The 17,067-nt window shown below is 43.5% G+C and overlaps 1 protein-coding gene across 1 annotated transcript in view; it reads left to right on the forward strand.

Annotated features, from left to right (window-relative positions):
* LOC106579183 (ubiquitin carboxyl-terminal hydrolase 31) overlaps positions 1-13,970 on the forward strand; it is a 32,258-nt gene extending 18,288 nt beyond the window's left edge. The window contains exons 7-16 of the mRNA XM_014158846.3: positions 373-556; positions 741-852; positions 953-1,047; positions 1,304-1,381; positions 1,674-1,803; positions 1,879-1,998; positions 2,303-2,528; positions 4,277-4,435; positions 8,521-8,673; positions 8,998-13,970. Of these exons, the coding sequence (XP_014014321.3) occupies positions 373-556; positions 741-852; positions 953-1,047; positions 1,304-1,381; positions 1,674-1,803; positions 1,879-1,998; positions 2,303-2,528; positions 4,277-4,435; positions 8,521-8,673; positions 8,998-10,580 (2,840 nt within the window). The 3' untranslated portion in view covers positions 10,581-13,970. The remainder of the gene's footprint in view (positions 1-372; positions 557-740; positions 853-952; positions 1,048-1,303; positions 1,382-1,673; positions 1,804-1,878; positions 1,999-2,302; positions 2,529-4,276; positions 4,436-8,520; positions 8,674-8,997) is intronic.
* Positions 13,971-17,067: the final 3,097 nt, after the last annotated feature.

The raw sequence follows: 17,067 nt of genomic DNA on the forward strand, positions 1-17,067 counted from the left end.
ATTAGATTACAAATGGATTTTGCAATTGGATTTAATAGGAAATCATGTTTAATCTGGATGTGATTACCTATGTTCACCCTCACTGCATATGCGTGTACAGTATCTTTTGGAGCCAAAAAATTGATAGCCCAATAAGAACTGGGTATACAGATATGCATCCCTATGCCAGAATCCAACATATTGCGCAGGTTAACAGCCTTATTCAACAAATGTGCATCTCACTGACCTGTAGCAGGCTTTGATCTTTGTTTCATTTAACCTTACGATAATGTGACAGCAACCGCAGCATTGGGTAGTTTCGATTTAGAACTCAAAAGTTTGTTCATATAGTGCTGTGTATACATTTACAGTATATACTGCAATGTGTTGCAGGAAGTCCCCATGCTAATCTGAATCAGAACAACTTGAAGTATGGGACAGACAACAACAGACTACAGGTGTCAACAAAAATGGAAGAGTCAGTGACTCCCCCTCCGAGCCCCATTAAGATCAGCGGGGCTGACAAGATCATTCTGCTGGTGTGTAACAGAGCCTGTGCTGGACAGCAGGGACGCAGGTACACAAAGCAACTCCTCAAGATTTCAACAATAAACATTCCAGTTTAATGTGGTGAAGCAAAGCAGCACCAGGAAAATAAGATCTCAAGGAACATGTTCATGCAGTGGAGATGAAAACTAATTTGATATAGGTATGATGGATGTGGAAAATCTTGTTGTTCACCTTGTCTATGACGATTCTAGGTTTGGTCATCCGTTTGTGCTGTATCTGGAGCGGACTGTCACCTGGGACATTCTGCAGAAGGAGATCCTGGAGAAGATGCGTCACCTTTTGCGTCCTGGGGTCTTTGTCCAGGTGGGTGCAGGTTATCTACACAGACACTCATTCAACACAGACACACACACACACACACACACATGTACACGGTGTAACTAAACGTATTGCCGTCCCTCAGGTTGGGCCCTTCAGTTTGCGTGTAGTGGGGGTGGTTGGAATCACGTATCTCTTACCTCAAGAGGAGCAACCACTGTGCCACCCCTCTGTGGAGAGGTAATGTCACGCAGCGCCACCAGAGGGTGCTTGTCTCTCACTGATAGAGGACAGGTAGCAAGAGTTAGTTTAGCAAGTGTTCAACCTTTCAGTGTGTTTAGCCTTTTTGTTTAACCCTTCCGTGTTTTTTTCACATGTGCTAAACCGTCTGGGTTGTTGTTCCATATGTAGCGTACCCTGTTTTCCACATTGAGCTGTCATAGGGCTCAAAGATAACGTTGCATTGGTTTCCTATTTATCCAATGTTTGTCTGCAGAGCGTACAAATCTTGTGGGCCAGGAGGCCCCCCACATGTCAAGATTGTGGTGGAATGGGACAAAGAGACAAAAGACTAGTAAGTGTAATGAGACAAAAAAAAAAACTATGCTGAGAGGGAAAGACGCCCACCTCTTTCATCATGATCCAGTGCACACATTTAGCATTGACTGGCAGTCACTCATACGGTGAGAAAAATTGTTTTGCTCTTTGAAGAGAATGTGAATTCAAAGCAATTGTTGTGACTGAGGTGTCAGACGTTTCCCTCGTTTCTGTTTGTCAACACATTTCGATAGAACTTTCACGGTTTCCTTTGAAGCTTGTGGTGCGACCTCTGTGTGAACCGTGTATTTTGTTGTGTCTGACTGCAGTCTGTTCAAACGCACCGAGGACGAGTACATCCCAGACGCTGAGAGTGTACGTCAACAGAAAGACGGACATCTGCAGCCTCAGACATGCTCCCTCGCCCAGTGCTTTCAGCTCTACACCAAAGAGGAACAGGTACGTGTGTACCTGTGCCTGTGTGTATGTGTGTGTGTGTTTGTGTGTCTGAGAGCTCTGCTCTGTGTGTTTCAGCTTGCTCCAGATGATGCCTGGCGCTGCCCACACTGCAAGCAGCTACAGCAGGGCAGCATCAAGTTGAGCCTCTGGACCCTGCCTGACATCCTCATACTGCACCTCAAACGCTTCAGACAGGTACAGTACACTACAGACCACTACACCATACATCAACATCATTCATACAAATACATAATCAAAGTGTATAAGCTCAGTTAGCATTATATTACCCCAGGAATAAACTCAAAATAGTATTTCATTCAAAGTACACGTGTGTAGATCATATTACTAGTGTATGTCAACACTAATATTATGTTAATTCTTACAAGCTCAGTCAGCATTGTAAACTCAACCAATCTGCGTTAGCATAGTAAGCATTCCACCCTCAACCAACATCATCAAATTTGTTGCTGTTGTGCGTATGTGTATGGTGTCTTCTTAGGACGGAGACCGGAGGATGAAGATGCAGAACATGGTGAAGTTTCCTCTGATCGGGATGGACATGGCGCCCCATATGGTCAAGCGGAGCCAGAGCAGCTGGAGCCTGCCCTCGCACTGGTCACCATGGAGACGACCTTACGGGATGGGCCGCGACCCCGAGGACTACCTGTATGACCTGTACGCTGTGTGTAACCACCACGGGACAATGGCGGGAGGTCATTACACAGGTTAGCAAACAACACACGTATGGACACACACTCTAATATGTTCCGGCAGCAGTAGGGCTATAAATTGACAGGGTTGCTGACTCAAATCCCAATGGGGTTACAATGCTGTTCTGCCCTTGAGAAAGCCACTTACTCCATGTACAGTACCAGTCAAAAGTTTGGACACACCTACTCATTTAAGGGTTTTTCTATGTTTCTACATTGTAGAATAATATTGAAGACATCAAAACTATGAAATAACACATATGGAATCATGTGGTAACCAAAAAAAGTGTTAAACAAATCAAAATACATTTTAGATTTTAGATTATTCAAAGTAGCCACCCTTTGCATTGATGACAGCTTTGCACACACTTGGCATTCTCTCAACCAGCTTCACCTGGAATGATTTTCCATCAGTCTTGAAGGAGTTCCCACATATGCTGAGCACTTGTTGGATGCTTTTCCTTCATTCTGCTGTCCAACTCATCCCAAACCATCTCAATTGGGTTGAGGTCAGGTAATTGTGGAGGCCAGGTCATCTGATGCAGCGCTCCATCACTCTCCTTCTTGGTCAAATAGCCAAAGAAGATAGTCCCACTAAGCGCAAACCAGATGGGATGGCGAATCGCAGCAGCCATGCTGGTTAAGTGTGCCTTGAATTCTAAATAAATCACAGACAGTGTCACCAGCAAAGCACCTCCATACCATCACACCTCCTCCTCCATGCTTCACGGTGGGAACCACATATGCGGAGATCACCGGTTCACCTACTCTGCGTCTCACAAAGACACGGCGGTTGGAATCAAAAATCTCAAATTTGGACTCATCAGAACAAAGGACAGATTTCCACCGGTCTAATGTCCAATGCTTGTGTTTCTTGGCCCAAGCAAGTCTCTTCTTATTATTGGTGTCCTTTAGTAGTGGTTTTCTTTGCAGCAATTCGACCACGAATGCCTGATTCACGCAGTCTCCTCTGAACAGTTGATGTTGAGATGTATCTGTTACTTGAACTCTGTGAAGCATTTATTTGGGCTGCAATCTGAGGTCCAGTTAACTCTAATGAACTTATCCTCTGCAGCAGAGGTAACTCTGGGTCTTCCTTTCCTGTGGCGGTCTTCATGAGAGCCAGTTTCATCATAGCGCTTGATGGTTTTTGCGACTGCACTTGAAGAGACTTTCAAAGTTCTTGAAATCTTACCCATTGACTGATCTTCATGTCTTAAAGACATGATGGACTGTTGTTTCTCTTTGCTTATTTGAGCTGTTCTTGCCATAATATGGAATTGGTCTTTTACCAAATAGGGCTATCTTCTGTGTACCATAGCTACCTTGTCACAGCACAACTGATTGGCTAAAACGCATTAAGAAGGAAAAAAAAATCCTCAAATTAACTTTTAACAAGGCACACCTGTTAATTGAAATGTATTCCAGGTGACTACCTCATGAAGCTGGTTGAGAAAATGCCAAGAGTGTGCAAAGCCGTATATCTTGATTCGTTTAACACTTTTTTGGTTACTACATGATTCCATATGTGTTATTTTATAGTTTTTAGTCTACAATGTAGAAAATAGTCAAAATAAAGAAAAGCCCTTTAATGAGTAGGTGTGTCCAAACTTTTGACTGGCACTGTATGTCTATCAAAATGTGATTGGCATCCATATCCCTGCTCTTTTTTTTAGAAACTCAAATAATTCAAATCCACTGAACTATCTAGGTAATATGATAATTGACTCTTTATCCCATCCTTATTATGTCCTCTTCTGCAGCTCACTGTAAAAACTCCATCGATGGCATGTGGTACTGCTTTGACGACAGCGATGTCCAAGCCATATCTGACGATGAAGTCTGCAAGCAGAACGCCTACATACTGTTTTATCAAAGACGGGCCACCATCCCATCATGGTCTGCTAACAGCTCCGTTGCAGGTAAGAATATATGCATTTGTTATGAAAAAACGATTTAATTCATCATTCAAATAAAATAAAATTGTATTTGTCACGAATACAACAAGTGTAGACCTTACAGTGAAATTCTTACTTACAAGTACAGAGTCAACAATGCAGTTTAAAAATAAATTACCCAAAAAATCACCTAAGAAAAAAAGAAATAAAAGTAACAAATAATGAAAGAGCAACAGTAAAATAACAATAGCGAGGCTATATACAGGGGGTACCGGTACAGAGTCAATGTGCGGGGGCACCATTCCATAATTCTATGGGATGCAACGTTTTTCAAACAACAAGATGCAACAATGTCATAGATAGTCTGGAGCCCTGTACTAACTTTTTCCCCTGGTGGCACTGGTGCCACTAACTTTTTCACTTGTTGGCAACAACCTTTGATTTGGTCGCATCAAAAACAATTAATGGCGTCACGCAATAGAAAAATGAGTAATCATCATGTTCATTGATAGTGCTTTATTAAGAAGTGTATTAAACTACTGACATTTTTTTTACTCCCACAGCCAAGTCAAAGGGACGCTAAATGCGACTAAACGGCTGTAGTCTGGAGCCATGTAGTAGAATACCTGGGTCTTATTTGGTTTTTGCCTCACATCAAATCAAATTTATTTGTCACATACACATGGTTAGCAGGTGTTAATGCAAGTGTAGCGAAATGCTTGTGCTTCTAGTTCCGACCATGCAGTAATATCTAACAAGTAATCTACCAATTCCATAACAACTACCTTGTACACACGTGTAAAGGAATGAATACGAATATGTACATAAAAATATATAAATGAGTGATGGCCGAATGGCATAGGCAAGATGTTATAGATGGTATGGAGTACAGTATATACATATGAGATGAGTATTGTAGGGTTATGAAAACATATAAAGCAGCATTGTTTAAGCTGGCTAGTGATACATTACATCAGGATGGCAAGATGCAGTAGATGGTATAGAGTACAGTATATACATATGGGATGAGTAATGTAGGTTATGAAAACATTATATAAAGTGGCATTGTTTAAAGTGGCTAGTGATACATCTAATTACATCAAGATGGCAAGATGCAGTACATGGTATGGCGTACAGTATATACATATGAGATGAATAATGTAGGTTATGTAAACATGATCTAATATAAATAATATAAAGTGGCAAGTGAATTTTCCCAAGTGGCTTGAGTTGAGTCAGTATGTTGGCAGCAGCCACTCAATGTTAGTGATGGCTGTTTAACAGTCTGATGGCCTTGAGATAGAAGCTGTTTTTCAGTCTCTCGGTCCCTGCTTTGATGCACCTGTACTGACCTCGCCTTCTGAATGATAGCGGGGTGAACAGGCAGTGGCTCGGGTGGTTGTTGTCCTTGATGATCTTTTTGGCCTTCCTGTGACATCGGGTGGTGTAGGTGTCCTGGAGGACAGGTAGTTTGCACCCGGTGATGTGTTGTGCAGACCTCACTACCCTCTTGAGAGCCTTCCGGTTATGGGCGGAGCAGCTGCCGTACCAGGCGGTTATACAGCCCGACAGGATGCTCTCGATTGTGCATCTGTAAAAGTTTGTGAGTGTTTTTGGTGACAAGCCGAATTTCTTCAGCCTCCTGAGGTTGAAGAGGCGCTGCTGCGCCTTTTTCACCACGCTGTCTGTGTGGGTGGACCATTTCAGTTTGTCTGTGATGTGTACGCCGAGGAACTTAAAACTCTCCACCCTCTCCACTACTGTCCCGTCAATGTGGATAGGGGGCTGCTCCCTCTGCTGTTTCCTGAAGTCCATAATCATCTCTTTTGTTTTGTTGACATTGAGTGCGAGGTTATTTTCCTGACACCACACTCCGAGGGCCCTCACCTCCTCCCTGTAGGCCGTCTCGTCGTTGTTGGTAATCAAGCCTACCACTGTAGTGTCGTCTGCAAACTTGATGATTGAGTTGGATGCGTGCATGGCCACGCAGTTATGGGTGAACAGGGAGTACAGGAGAGGGCTGAGAACGCACCCTTGTGGGGACCCAGTGTTGAGGATCAGCGGGTTGGAGATGTTGTTACACACCCTCACCACCTGGGGGCGGCCCGTCAGGAAGTCCAGGACCCAGTTGCACAGGGCGGGGTCGAGACCCAGGGTCTCGAGCTTAATGACGAGTTTGGAGGGTACTATGGTGTTGAATGCTGAGCTGTAATCGATGAACAGCATTCTTACATAGCTACTATTCCTCTTGTCCAGATGGGTTAGGGCAGTGTGCAGTGTGATGGCGATTGCGTCGTCTGTGGACCTATTGGGTTGGTAAGCAAATTGGAGTAGATGTCATGTCCTCCCCGACTGAGACACGTGATTTAAAATCATGGACATATACATATGTGCACATATAAATATTTTTATACTGTATGTCTAATATATACATTTATGATGTATATAGTATGTATACAGTTGAAGTCGGAAGTTTACATACACTTAGGTTGGAGTCATTAAAACCTGTTTTTCAAACACTCCACAAATGTCTTGTTAACACACTATAGTTGGTTAGGACATCTACTTTGTGCATGACACAAGTAATTTTTACAACAGTTGTTTACAGACAGATTATTTCACTGTGTCACAATTCCAGTAGCTCAGAAGTTTACATACACTAAGTTGACTGTGCCTTTAAACAGCTTTGAAAATTCCCGAAAATGATGTCATGGCTTTAGAAGCTTCTGAAAGGCTAATGGACATTATTTGAGTCAATTGGAGGTGTACCTGTGGATGTATTTCAAGGCCTACCTTCAAACTCAGTGCCTCTTTGCTTGACATCATGGGAAAATCTAAAGAAATTAGCCAACCTCAGAAAAAAATTGTAGACCTCCATAAGTCTGGTTCATCCTTGGGCGCAATTTCCAAATGCCTGAAGGTACCACGTTCATCTGTACAAACAATAGTACACAAGTATAAACACCATGGGACCACGCAGACGTCATACCACTCAGGAAGGAGACGTGTTCTGTCTCCTTGAGATGAACGTACTTTGGTGCGAAAAGTGCAAATCAATCCCAGAACAACAGCAAAGGACCTTGTGAAAATGCTGGAGGAAACCGGTACAAAAGTATCTATATCCACAGTAAAACGAGTCCTATATTGACATAACCTGAAAGTCCGCTCAGCAAGGAAGAAGCCACTGCTCCAAAACCGCCATAAAAAACCCAGACTACGGTTTGCAACTGCACATGGGGACAAAGATCGTACTTTTTGGAGAAATGTCCTCTGGTCTGATGAAACAAAAGTAGAACTGTTTGGCCATAATGACCATCGTTATGTTCGGAGGAAAAAGGGGGAGGCTTGCAAGCCGAAGAACACCATCCCATCCGTGAAGCATGGGGGTGGCAGCATCATGTTGTGGGAGTGCTTTGCTGCAGGAGGGACTAATGCGCTTCACAAAATAGATGGCATCATGAGGCAGGAGAATTATGTGGATATAGTGAAGCAACATCTCAAGACATCAGTCAGGAAGTTAAAGCTTGGTCGCAAATGGGTCTTCCAAATGGACAATGACCCCAAGTATATTTCTAAAGTTGTGGCAAAATGGCTTAAGGACAACAAAGTCAAGGTATTGGAGTAGCCATCACAAAGCCCTGACCTCAATCCCATAGAAATTTGTGGGCAGAACTGAAAAAGTGTGTGCGAGCAAGGAGGCCTACAAACCTGACTCAGTTACACCAGCTCTGTCAGGAGGAATGGGCCAACATTCACCCAACTTATTGTGGGAAGCTTGTGGAAGGCTACCCGAAACGTTTGACCCAAGTTTAACAATTTAAAGGCAATGCTACCAAATACTAATTGAGTGTATGTAAACTTCTGACCCACTGGGAATGTGATGAAAGAAATAAAAGCTGAAATAAATCATTCTTTCTACTATTATTCTGACATTTCACCTTCTTAAAATAAAGTGGTGATCCTAACTGACCTAAGACAGGGAATTTTTACTAGGATTAAATGTCAGGAATTGTGAAAAACTAAGTTTAAATGTATTTGGCTAAGGTGTATGTAAACTTGCGACTTCAACTGTATACATACAGTATATGTCTTTTGTTTACTCATCCCAGGTTCGACCAGCTCATCTCTGTGTGAACACTGGATCAGCAGGTTGATAGGGAGTCGTCCTCCTAGCCAGGCCTCATCTGGCTCCTCCAGACGCACTTCGCTGGCCTCCCTCTCGGAGTCGGCCGAGTTCACTGGGGAACGCAGCGAAGACGATGGTGAGAAACAGCCTCTCATGCATATTTGTCAAGATGTTGTATTTCTGCTATATCAAATATGTTTGCACAATGATAGTACTTGGAACTAAAATTGATACAAAATATATTGTTACGATGACACTGCAGGCCTTATTTATACATTAGCCTACTTTCAGTTGTTTTTGCAAAGCTGAACAATCTGTATCATTCTGTAATATAATAATATAATATCAGACTTTATTAGCTTGAAACCCACTGATAAAAGAGGTGATGAACATGCACTCAGTCTATTCCACTCCACACCAACGCTTTAGTTGTACATCTCTGTCCCCTTCTGTTGAGAAGGCTTCTCTACCCGCCCGGCGGTGCGGAGTATCCAGAGACAGACCTTCTCCTCGCGCTCCAACATGGCCAGCCCTCTGGCCCTCAGCGAGAACGGCTCGAAGCCCTCCTGGTCCCTCTCCACCAAGCTCCATCTGCGCTCCAACTCTCCCTCGCGCTTCTCCCTGGAGTCCCACTCCTCCTCGCCCACCCTTGAGAGGATAGGCGAGGCGGTTGATGACAAGGTCTCCACCTCCTGCTTTAGCGGCTCGGCGAAACCCGAGGTAAGGGCTGGAGGTAAGACACCCCTGATGCTGGATGGTAATGCAGGGGCTAAAAGGCTCTTGGAGCAGGTGCACTCCAAGGCCGTTCCCCAGGCTGAGCTGAGGAGCTCCAGCCCGGCAGGGGGTAATAGTAACGTGGCCACGGTCATGGAGCCAGGCAGCCCGGGTCAAGGAGCAATCGCTAAGGAGCCTAAACAACGAGGAGCAGGGGGAGAGGAGGGTGCCGGGGCCAGGAGAAACTCGGCAAAGACTGTTGAGACCGAGAAGAGCCCCAAGAAGCGCCCGACCACCCCCTCCCCGTCCCCCTCCCACACCTCCTCTGTGACCCACGCATCGTCACCTTCTCGAACTCAAGCCAAGAGCGTGGCGGCCACAGTGTCCAACCCCAAAGAAAAAAGTGAGGGTGCAGTCAAAAAAAATAGCAAGACCTCCTTAGCCAAAACAGCCACCCCCACGAAAAAGGAGCCGTTGCAGACCCCAGAAACACTTCACCCTGAAACAGCAAAGCAAAGGAAGGGAGGCTCCCCCAGGTCCCAGAGTTCCTCGGCACACCCGCCGAGGAAGACGTCACCCAGAGGTACGGTGGAGAGGAGCTCCGCATCAGCGAGAACCAGAGCAGCCGAGAGGAGCGCCAGTCGGGAGACGTCGCGGACCACCTCAGTGTCAGAGAGGGGGGTGAACCACGGTGGTCCCTCCTCCAGGGCCAGTGGTGTGTCCCGGGGAGGAGAAGTGTGTGCCGCTGGCCGGGGCGAAGGTAGGGCGGGGCGAGGGGCGGAGAGCAGGGCTGGGGGGAGGAGCACCAGCAGCAGCTCCTCCATGACCAGCCTGCGATCGTCCAGTGTGAGCGTGGCAGCGGCCTCAGCAGCGTCACCCAGGGGACCTGGTAGGAACAGCAAGACGGAGGAAAAGGGACTCAACTTCTTCAAGAGTGCCCTGAGGCAGAAAGAGACACGCAGGTCCACGGACGGGGGAAAGCCAACCACGACGGCCAAAGCAGGGACAGGCGAGGCTAAAGGCAACTCAGAAGAGGGGGCTGGGGAGGAGACTGGAGAAGGGGTGGGGAATGGAGCAGCCAAGAGGGCCCAGCAGGGGAACCCAGAGGCCCAGATGAACACACCCTCGGCCAAAGACAAGGAATCCTCCAAGACGTCCAACCCAGCCAAGCACTCTATACTGTCCTCCGCCAAGTCCAAGTCTTCCGGAGCAGAGACAGGTGGAGTGGAGAAAGCCTCTGCTAACGGGAAAAAACCTCCTGAAAAGAGGTTGCCGCCATCCCGAAAGATCCCCATCAATTCTTCACGAACCACCCAGAAGTCCAAGTGAAATATCTTGGGGACCCAAAACAATCGTTGAAGTGAAGCTCTAAGGTGTCTCAAAGATTGAACTACATCTCCTCTTTGGGAGCGACTTTTGAAAAGCACCTCTAGCTTTTCATTGGCCCCAGATGATTGCAAGCTGCCATACATGACAGTCTGCCCCTGTCCACTTTATTATATAGTAATGGATTGTAACAAAGCACTTTGTATGGATTGCGTTGTTAATTCTTTTTTTGAAAAATGATTTTAATCAAATGGATTATTATATGAACTGCACATGTAATGACATTTTTACCTGGTTCTTTAGCATACTTTGACAAGGTTCGTCTTGGGCAGACGTCGAAAGGAACTTGTGTAGCGAGCAAGTACGTTTGTTAAGCAGTGTAAGGATGAGAATCCCTGTAAGTCACACAATAGATCACACGTGGAACACTACTCAGTCACCAGATGTCGTTAACGAGCTGTGTTTTACATCTCTGACTTCTTTGTACTTTTAAAACCTCTGGGTCCACTTTCAAATCGTTCCAAACATTCCACACCAGGCAGAGCATCTAAATATATGGAGCCATGAAACAAACACCAATACCTATCATAATACCAGTTAATAGCTAATTAGATACAGTATAGGTCAGTGGTAATGTATGTCAAATCTCATATTAAGAACTATCAATGCAGGTACATTTGTAATCCCAAATTCACTGGTATTAGTTGTCCAGTACTGATAATTCCAGTTTGAGCAACTCCAATTCCAGATTTACGTAATGAATAATCCCAGTTTAACAACTCTTGGTTTTCATTTTAACTTAAACTCCCAGTATGATAACATAATCCCAATTTAACATTAGTGATTGTGCAACAACATTTTGCTAGCCTATGTAGGACATTATATGTATCCAGGACTAGAGGTGAGTGTATACCTGCCAATAGCATTAAAGGGACCCATTAGAAATATACAAGGAAGGTGACATCGCTCAAAGATTTTGGAAGGTTGGGACTGTGGTTCTTCACTCTCCCTCTGGTTGTACTGATTTTGGAATAGTAGTGACATCATAGTGTGACATAATAGCCCCCCAGAGTGCCCTAACAACTCCACTCACCTCTGCCCCCGACTGGTGACCACTGTCACTGCGGGTGGTCAAGGCCTTACAGGGGACCACATTCAGACTGCCAGACATCTCGAAACATTCCTTAAGACGAACACAGGGTCGATGTGAAAAAAAGATACACTCAAGGCCATCAAAGACATTGCTAAAGACAATACATGGGGACGTCTTTATAAGATCACCTTATATGGTGCGTTTGGATCCGCCCTATCCTTTTCTGTTTTTCTCTGTGTCATCACAGCTTGTGCCTGTGCACATTTTTGGCTTATGCGCTACCAAGCAGATTTCCCCGCGTAGAATGCACTGACTTAGATTCAGAAAAGTGATCGCCATGATGAAATGTATGACAGCAATCTTTGCATGAAATTGCTTATGCATGCATTAAACTATGCAAGCAACACTTGCTAATGTCCACACAAGTAATACTGCTACTTTTGGATGTGTATATATTTCTAACTGTATATTTTTCCAAATGCCTGCATCAGAGAGCATGTTTAGGCATCATTCAATGCTTTATTTGCACATTTTCTTCAGAGTATAATACATTTTTTTTTTTATGAATTGTAGGTATTGCTCCTTCACCTTAAAGTAAATCAACTCACTTGCGAATTAATGATTTCTGTATTGTATTCATTTGACTCATGTTTGATTCCAAACAATTTAAGGGACACGCTACCCCATAGACCTCTGCAACCAAACATCTAATAACTAAATGTAAGAAATACATTTGGAAACAACTGGTATGATTGTGAAATGTCACTTTGTCATGGTTTGAGAGTAGGTACTTTTCAGATGGTTTTAGTGACTGAATCCCCAACTAGTTTATATAATTAATTCATTCAAATAGCCAAAGACAATATACAAGATTATTTTCAGTGGAATACTTTATGAACCTGTTATCTAAATACTGTCTGTAGCTATAATTTCCCAGATGTTTTTCAAAGTGAGATGATACAGTAAAGGGTGATACAGGGGTGACCTTTATCAGCATTACCTCTGCAACCACACTGCCTTCTGTTGCCTTGTTCAAAATCGCCCAATCGCCCTTTTTCTACCATAAAATCGCCCTTAAAATATCACATATACACTGAGTGTACAAAACATTAGGAACACCTTCCTAATATTGAGTTACACCTCCCTTTGCCCTCAGAACAGCCTCAATTCATCAGGGCGTGGACTACAAGGTGTCGAAAATGTTCCACAGGAATGCTGGCCCATGTTGACTCCAATGCTTCCCACAGTTGTGTCAAGTTGGCTGGATGTCCTTTGGGCGGTGGACCATTCTTGATACACACAGGAAACTGTTGAGAGTGAAAACCCCAGCAACGTTGCAGTTCTTGACACAATCAAACTGTTGTGCCTGGCACCTACTACCATACCCCGTTCAAAGGCACTTCAATCTTTTGTCTTGCCCATTCACCCTCTGAATGGCACACATACACAATCCATGTCTCAATTGTCTCAACACTTAAAAATCCTTCTTTAACCTGTCGCCTCCCCTTCATCTACACTGATTGAAGTGGATTTAACAGGTGACATCAATCAGGGATCACAGCTTTCACCTGATCAGTCTATATCACTGAAAGAGCAGGTGTTCCTAATGTTTTTATTTATTTGATAGATTGTGTTCAATTGAATATCTGCAGATTTCAACTATTGCAAGACGTATATTTTTTCAACCTCGCAATTAGCTGTTGAAATGATGATATCTTCCCCTTCCCACCCTTGCACCAAGTTCAAATGAAGAGTAGAATGGTAATGGGGATTTTACGTAGGGAGGCCGCTCTGGAGCACTAGCCTTGGTGGTCTACATACAGTACAACATAAAACAACAGAAAAGCTTCAAATCATATCATGATTGTGTTCAAGTGGAATGGGACTTCAATAGAGTAAAAGGTAAAATGCAAGTCATTATTTATTTGGGGCAAGCGCATGAGTGTCAATAAAAATAAAACGTTTTTTAGTATGCACTTTTTTAGTATGCACTTACGAAATGGGAAAAAAAAACATATTTTTTAAGGATTCATTACTTCAAAGGGAGAACGCAATGTTTGTATATGCCATTGGTTTAGCAATGCAGCAACAAAAATATGTCATATAATAAAAATAATTGTTAATTTTATATTGCTTTGAATGGATTTAGTTTTTAGTTTTGTTTGTTTGTTTATCATTACAGTTCTGGTTTCATCCACTTGGTGGAGCAAACCTTTTCCATTACTCCAAATTCTACTGCATGCCAGTTGATGACTTGGAAATAAAGTAACCACAAAACGGAATTTGCCCTTAAAATCTAACTTGGAGTGAATCTCCCTTTATCAAGACATATCATTCTGTCCAATCTAATGTTGTCACTGAAGGGAATGACAGTTGGTGTATTAAACTACAGAGGCATCATTTATTTATAGCTGATTGAATTATGGATATATTAGTTTTGCCCAAGGCTGGGGGGTTATTAAGAGTTAATACACCCTCTTTGTCTCTTTTCCCCTGTAATTTTCATCTATTTCAGGACTCTTTTTGTGCTCTCTGTTTCCACTTATTCCTCTCTCCGAGGGAGAAAAGTGATGAAATCCAACCTTCAGATGAAATTGCTTATTGGGGCTACAACTAGGTCTATTTTTCCCCCACAGTCTCGCTGCCTAGGAAACATCAAATATCATTATACTCTATCAATATCATTGCTGATCTACCAAATTGGAATAGCGAAACAAATAACTAAATAAGAAAAAAAAAAAATATATATATATATGGGAAAAATATCCAAATAAATAAGATGAATAAATAAAAATGAGTAGTATACATATAACAACGTCTCTGTTATCTCTCTACACAGATAATATTCTTTCGTGGGGCGGTGACAGTAAAACCAGCAAGCTTAAAAAGCAAACCAGATGTTTTCTTTGAAATCAGAAATATGAGCCACAGCAGCCAAGTTCTTCTCATGCCAAATCAGTAATCTGTTGCCAATTGTGTGAGATCTAAGGGAACCCTATTAGCGATACCTAAGAAGAAGAGTTGTCGACTTTTTATCTTGATGTAACACCTGAACAATGACAATATCTCGTTTGTCTTCTGAACATAATGCGTTTTGTGTGTTGATTAAGGTCTAGGAATGCTTTTCCTGGGTTATTGGCCCGCAAATTCTAGACAGGCAATCTCATTTTATTGATCAGTCTTCTCCGGGTGTCTCCTGGGGCCGACTTTAATCCTTGACACTGCTGTTGAGAGACTCCATTTTAAGACACTCTCGATGGATATAACTCCTGAAACGTTATTAGGGTGGGGAATAAAGACGGCAGGAGGTGGAACAGCCTCTTGATTAGCGCCTACGCACTTGTACCAAGATGCATTTCACTCTCTTGTGAGAAAGGCATGAGTTTGTAAGGAGGCTACGTGGATACTGGTAAATTTGTAAAAGGTTTATTTGGTCCTACATGTATGTATGTATGTATGTATGTATGTATGTATGTATGTATGTATGTATGTATGTATGTATGTATGTATGTATGTATGTATGTATGTATGTATGTATGTATGTATGTATGTATGTATGTATGTATGTATGTATGTATGTATGTATGTATGTATGTATGTATGTATGTATGCAGGAAGCCTTCTCTCTTTATATTTATCCTTATGCCTCTCTCTCTAGGTCATTGATCAAGCGTACATCTACTGGCAACAGGATATTGTGCATACCGTTGTAACAGTAGGCCTATATGAGGGATGGGCAACTCGGGTTCTCAACTTACTGTTGAGGGTTAGAATAATAGAACACACAAGGTGCAATATCGAAATTTGATTGTGCATCAGCAGTCACTCAATTAGTCCATGTCAGCTCATTTGTTTTAGATTGGTCAATTAGTCTAGGGGCCAGCTATCTAAACTTGTACACGGAACAAAAATATAACCGCAACATGTAAAGTGTTGGACCCATGTTTCATGAGCAGAAATAAAAGACCACAGACATTTTCCAGACACACAAAAAGCTTATTTCTCTTTAATTTTGTGCACACATTTGTTTACATCCCTAGTGAGCATTTCTCCTTTGCCAAGATAATCCATCCACCTGACAGGTGTGGCATATCAAGAAGATGATTAAACAGCATGATCGTTGTGCTGGGGACAATAAAAGGCCACTCTAAAATGTGCAGTTTTGTCACTCAACACAATGCCACAGATGTCTCAAGTTGAGGGAGTGTGCAATTGGCATTCTGACTGCAGGAATGTCCACCAGAGCTGTTACCGGAAAATGTAATACCATAAGCCGCCTCTAAAGTCATTTTAGAGAATTTGGTAGTACGTCCAACTGGCCTCAATTCCGCAGACCACGTGTATGGCGTCATGGGGGCAAGCGGTTTTCTGACGTCAATGTTGTGAACAGAGTTCCCCATGGTGGCGGTGGGGTTATGGTATGGGCAGGCATAAGCTACGGACAACGAACACAATTGCATTTTATTGATGGCAATTTGAATGCACAAAAACATCGTGACGAGATCCTGAGGCCCATTGTGAGGTCCATTTTGTTTTTACGGCGGCCCCTCATGATGAGTTCTGTTTTTTTGTGGCCTCCACACCCATCAAAGTTGCCCATCCCTAGCCTATATAATACAGCACACACACATACTATATTATCAAATGTGACACAACAGTGGTAGGCCTTATCACCGACAACGACGAGACAGCCTATAGGGAGGAGATCAGAGACCTGACCGTGTGGTGCAAGGACAACAACCTCTCCCTCAACGTGATCAAGACAAAGGAGAGGATTGTGGACAACAGGAAAAGGAGGACCGAGCATGCCCCCATTCTCATCGATGGAGCTGTAGGGGAGCAGGTTGAGAACTTCAAGTTCCTTGGCGTCCACATCACCAACAAACTAACATGGTCCAAGCACACCAAGACAGTCGTGAAGAGGGCACGACAAAACCTATTCCCCCTCAGGAGACTAAAAAGATTTGGAATGGATCCTCAAAAGGTTCTACAGATGCACAATCGATAGCATCCTGACCGGTTGCATCACTGCCTGGTATGGCAACTGCTCGGCCTCCAACCACAAGGCACTACAGAGGGTAGTGCGTACGGCCCAGTACATCACCGGGGCCAAGCATCCTACCATCCAGGACCTCTATACCAGGCGGTGTCAGAGGAAGCCCCTAAAGATTGTCAAAGACTCCAGCCACCCTAGTCATAGACTGTTCTCTCTGCTACCGCACGGCAAGCAGTACCGGAGCGCCAAGTCTAGGTTCAAGAGGCTTCTAAACAGCTTCTACCCCCAAGCCATAAGACTCCTGAACTTCTAATCAAATGGCTACCCAGACTATTTGCATTGCCACCCCCGTCTTCTACGCTGCTGCTACACTCTGTTATTATCTATGCATAGTTACTTTA

The sequence above is a fragment of the Salmo salar genome, chromosome 19 (assembly GCF_965601325.2).
Source record: "Salmo salar chromosome 19, fSalSal1, whole genome shotgun sequence".
Lineage (NCBI taxonomy): Eukaryota > Metazoa > Chordata > Actinopteri > Salmoniformes > Salmonidae > Salmo > Salmo salar.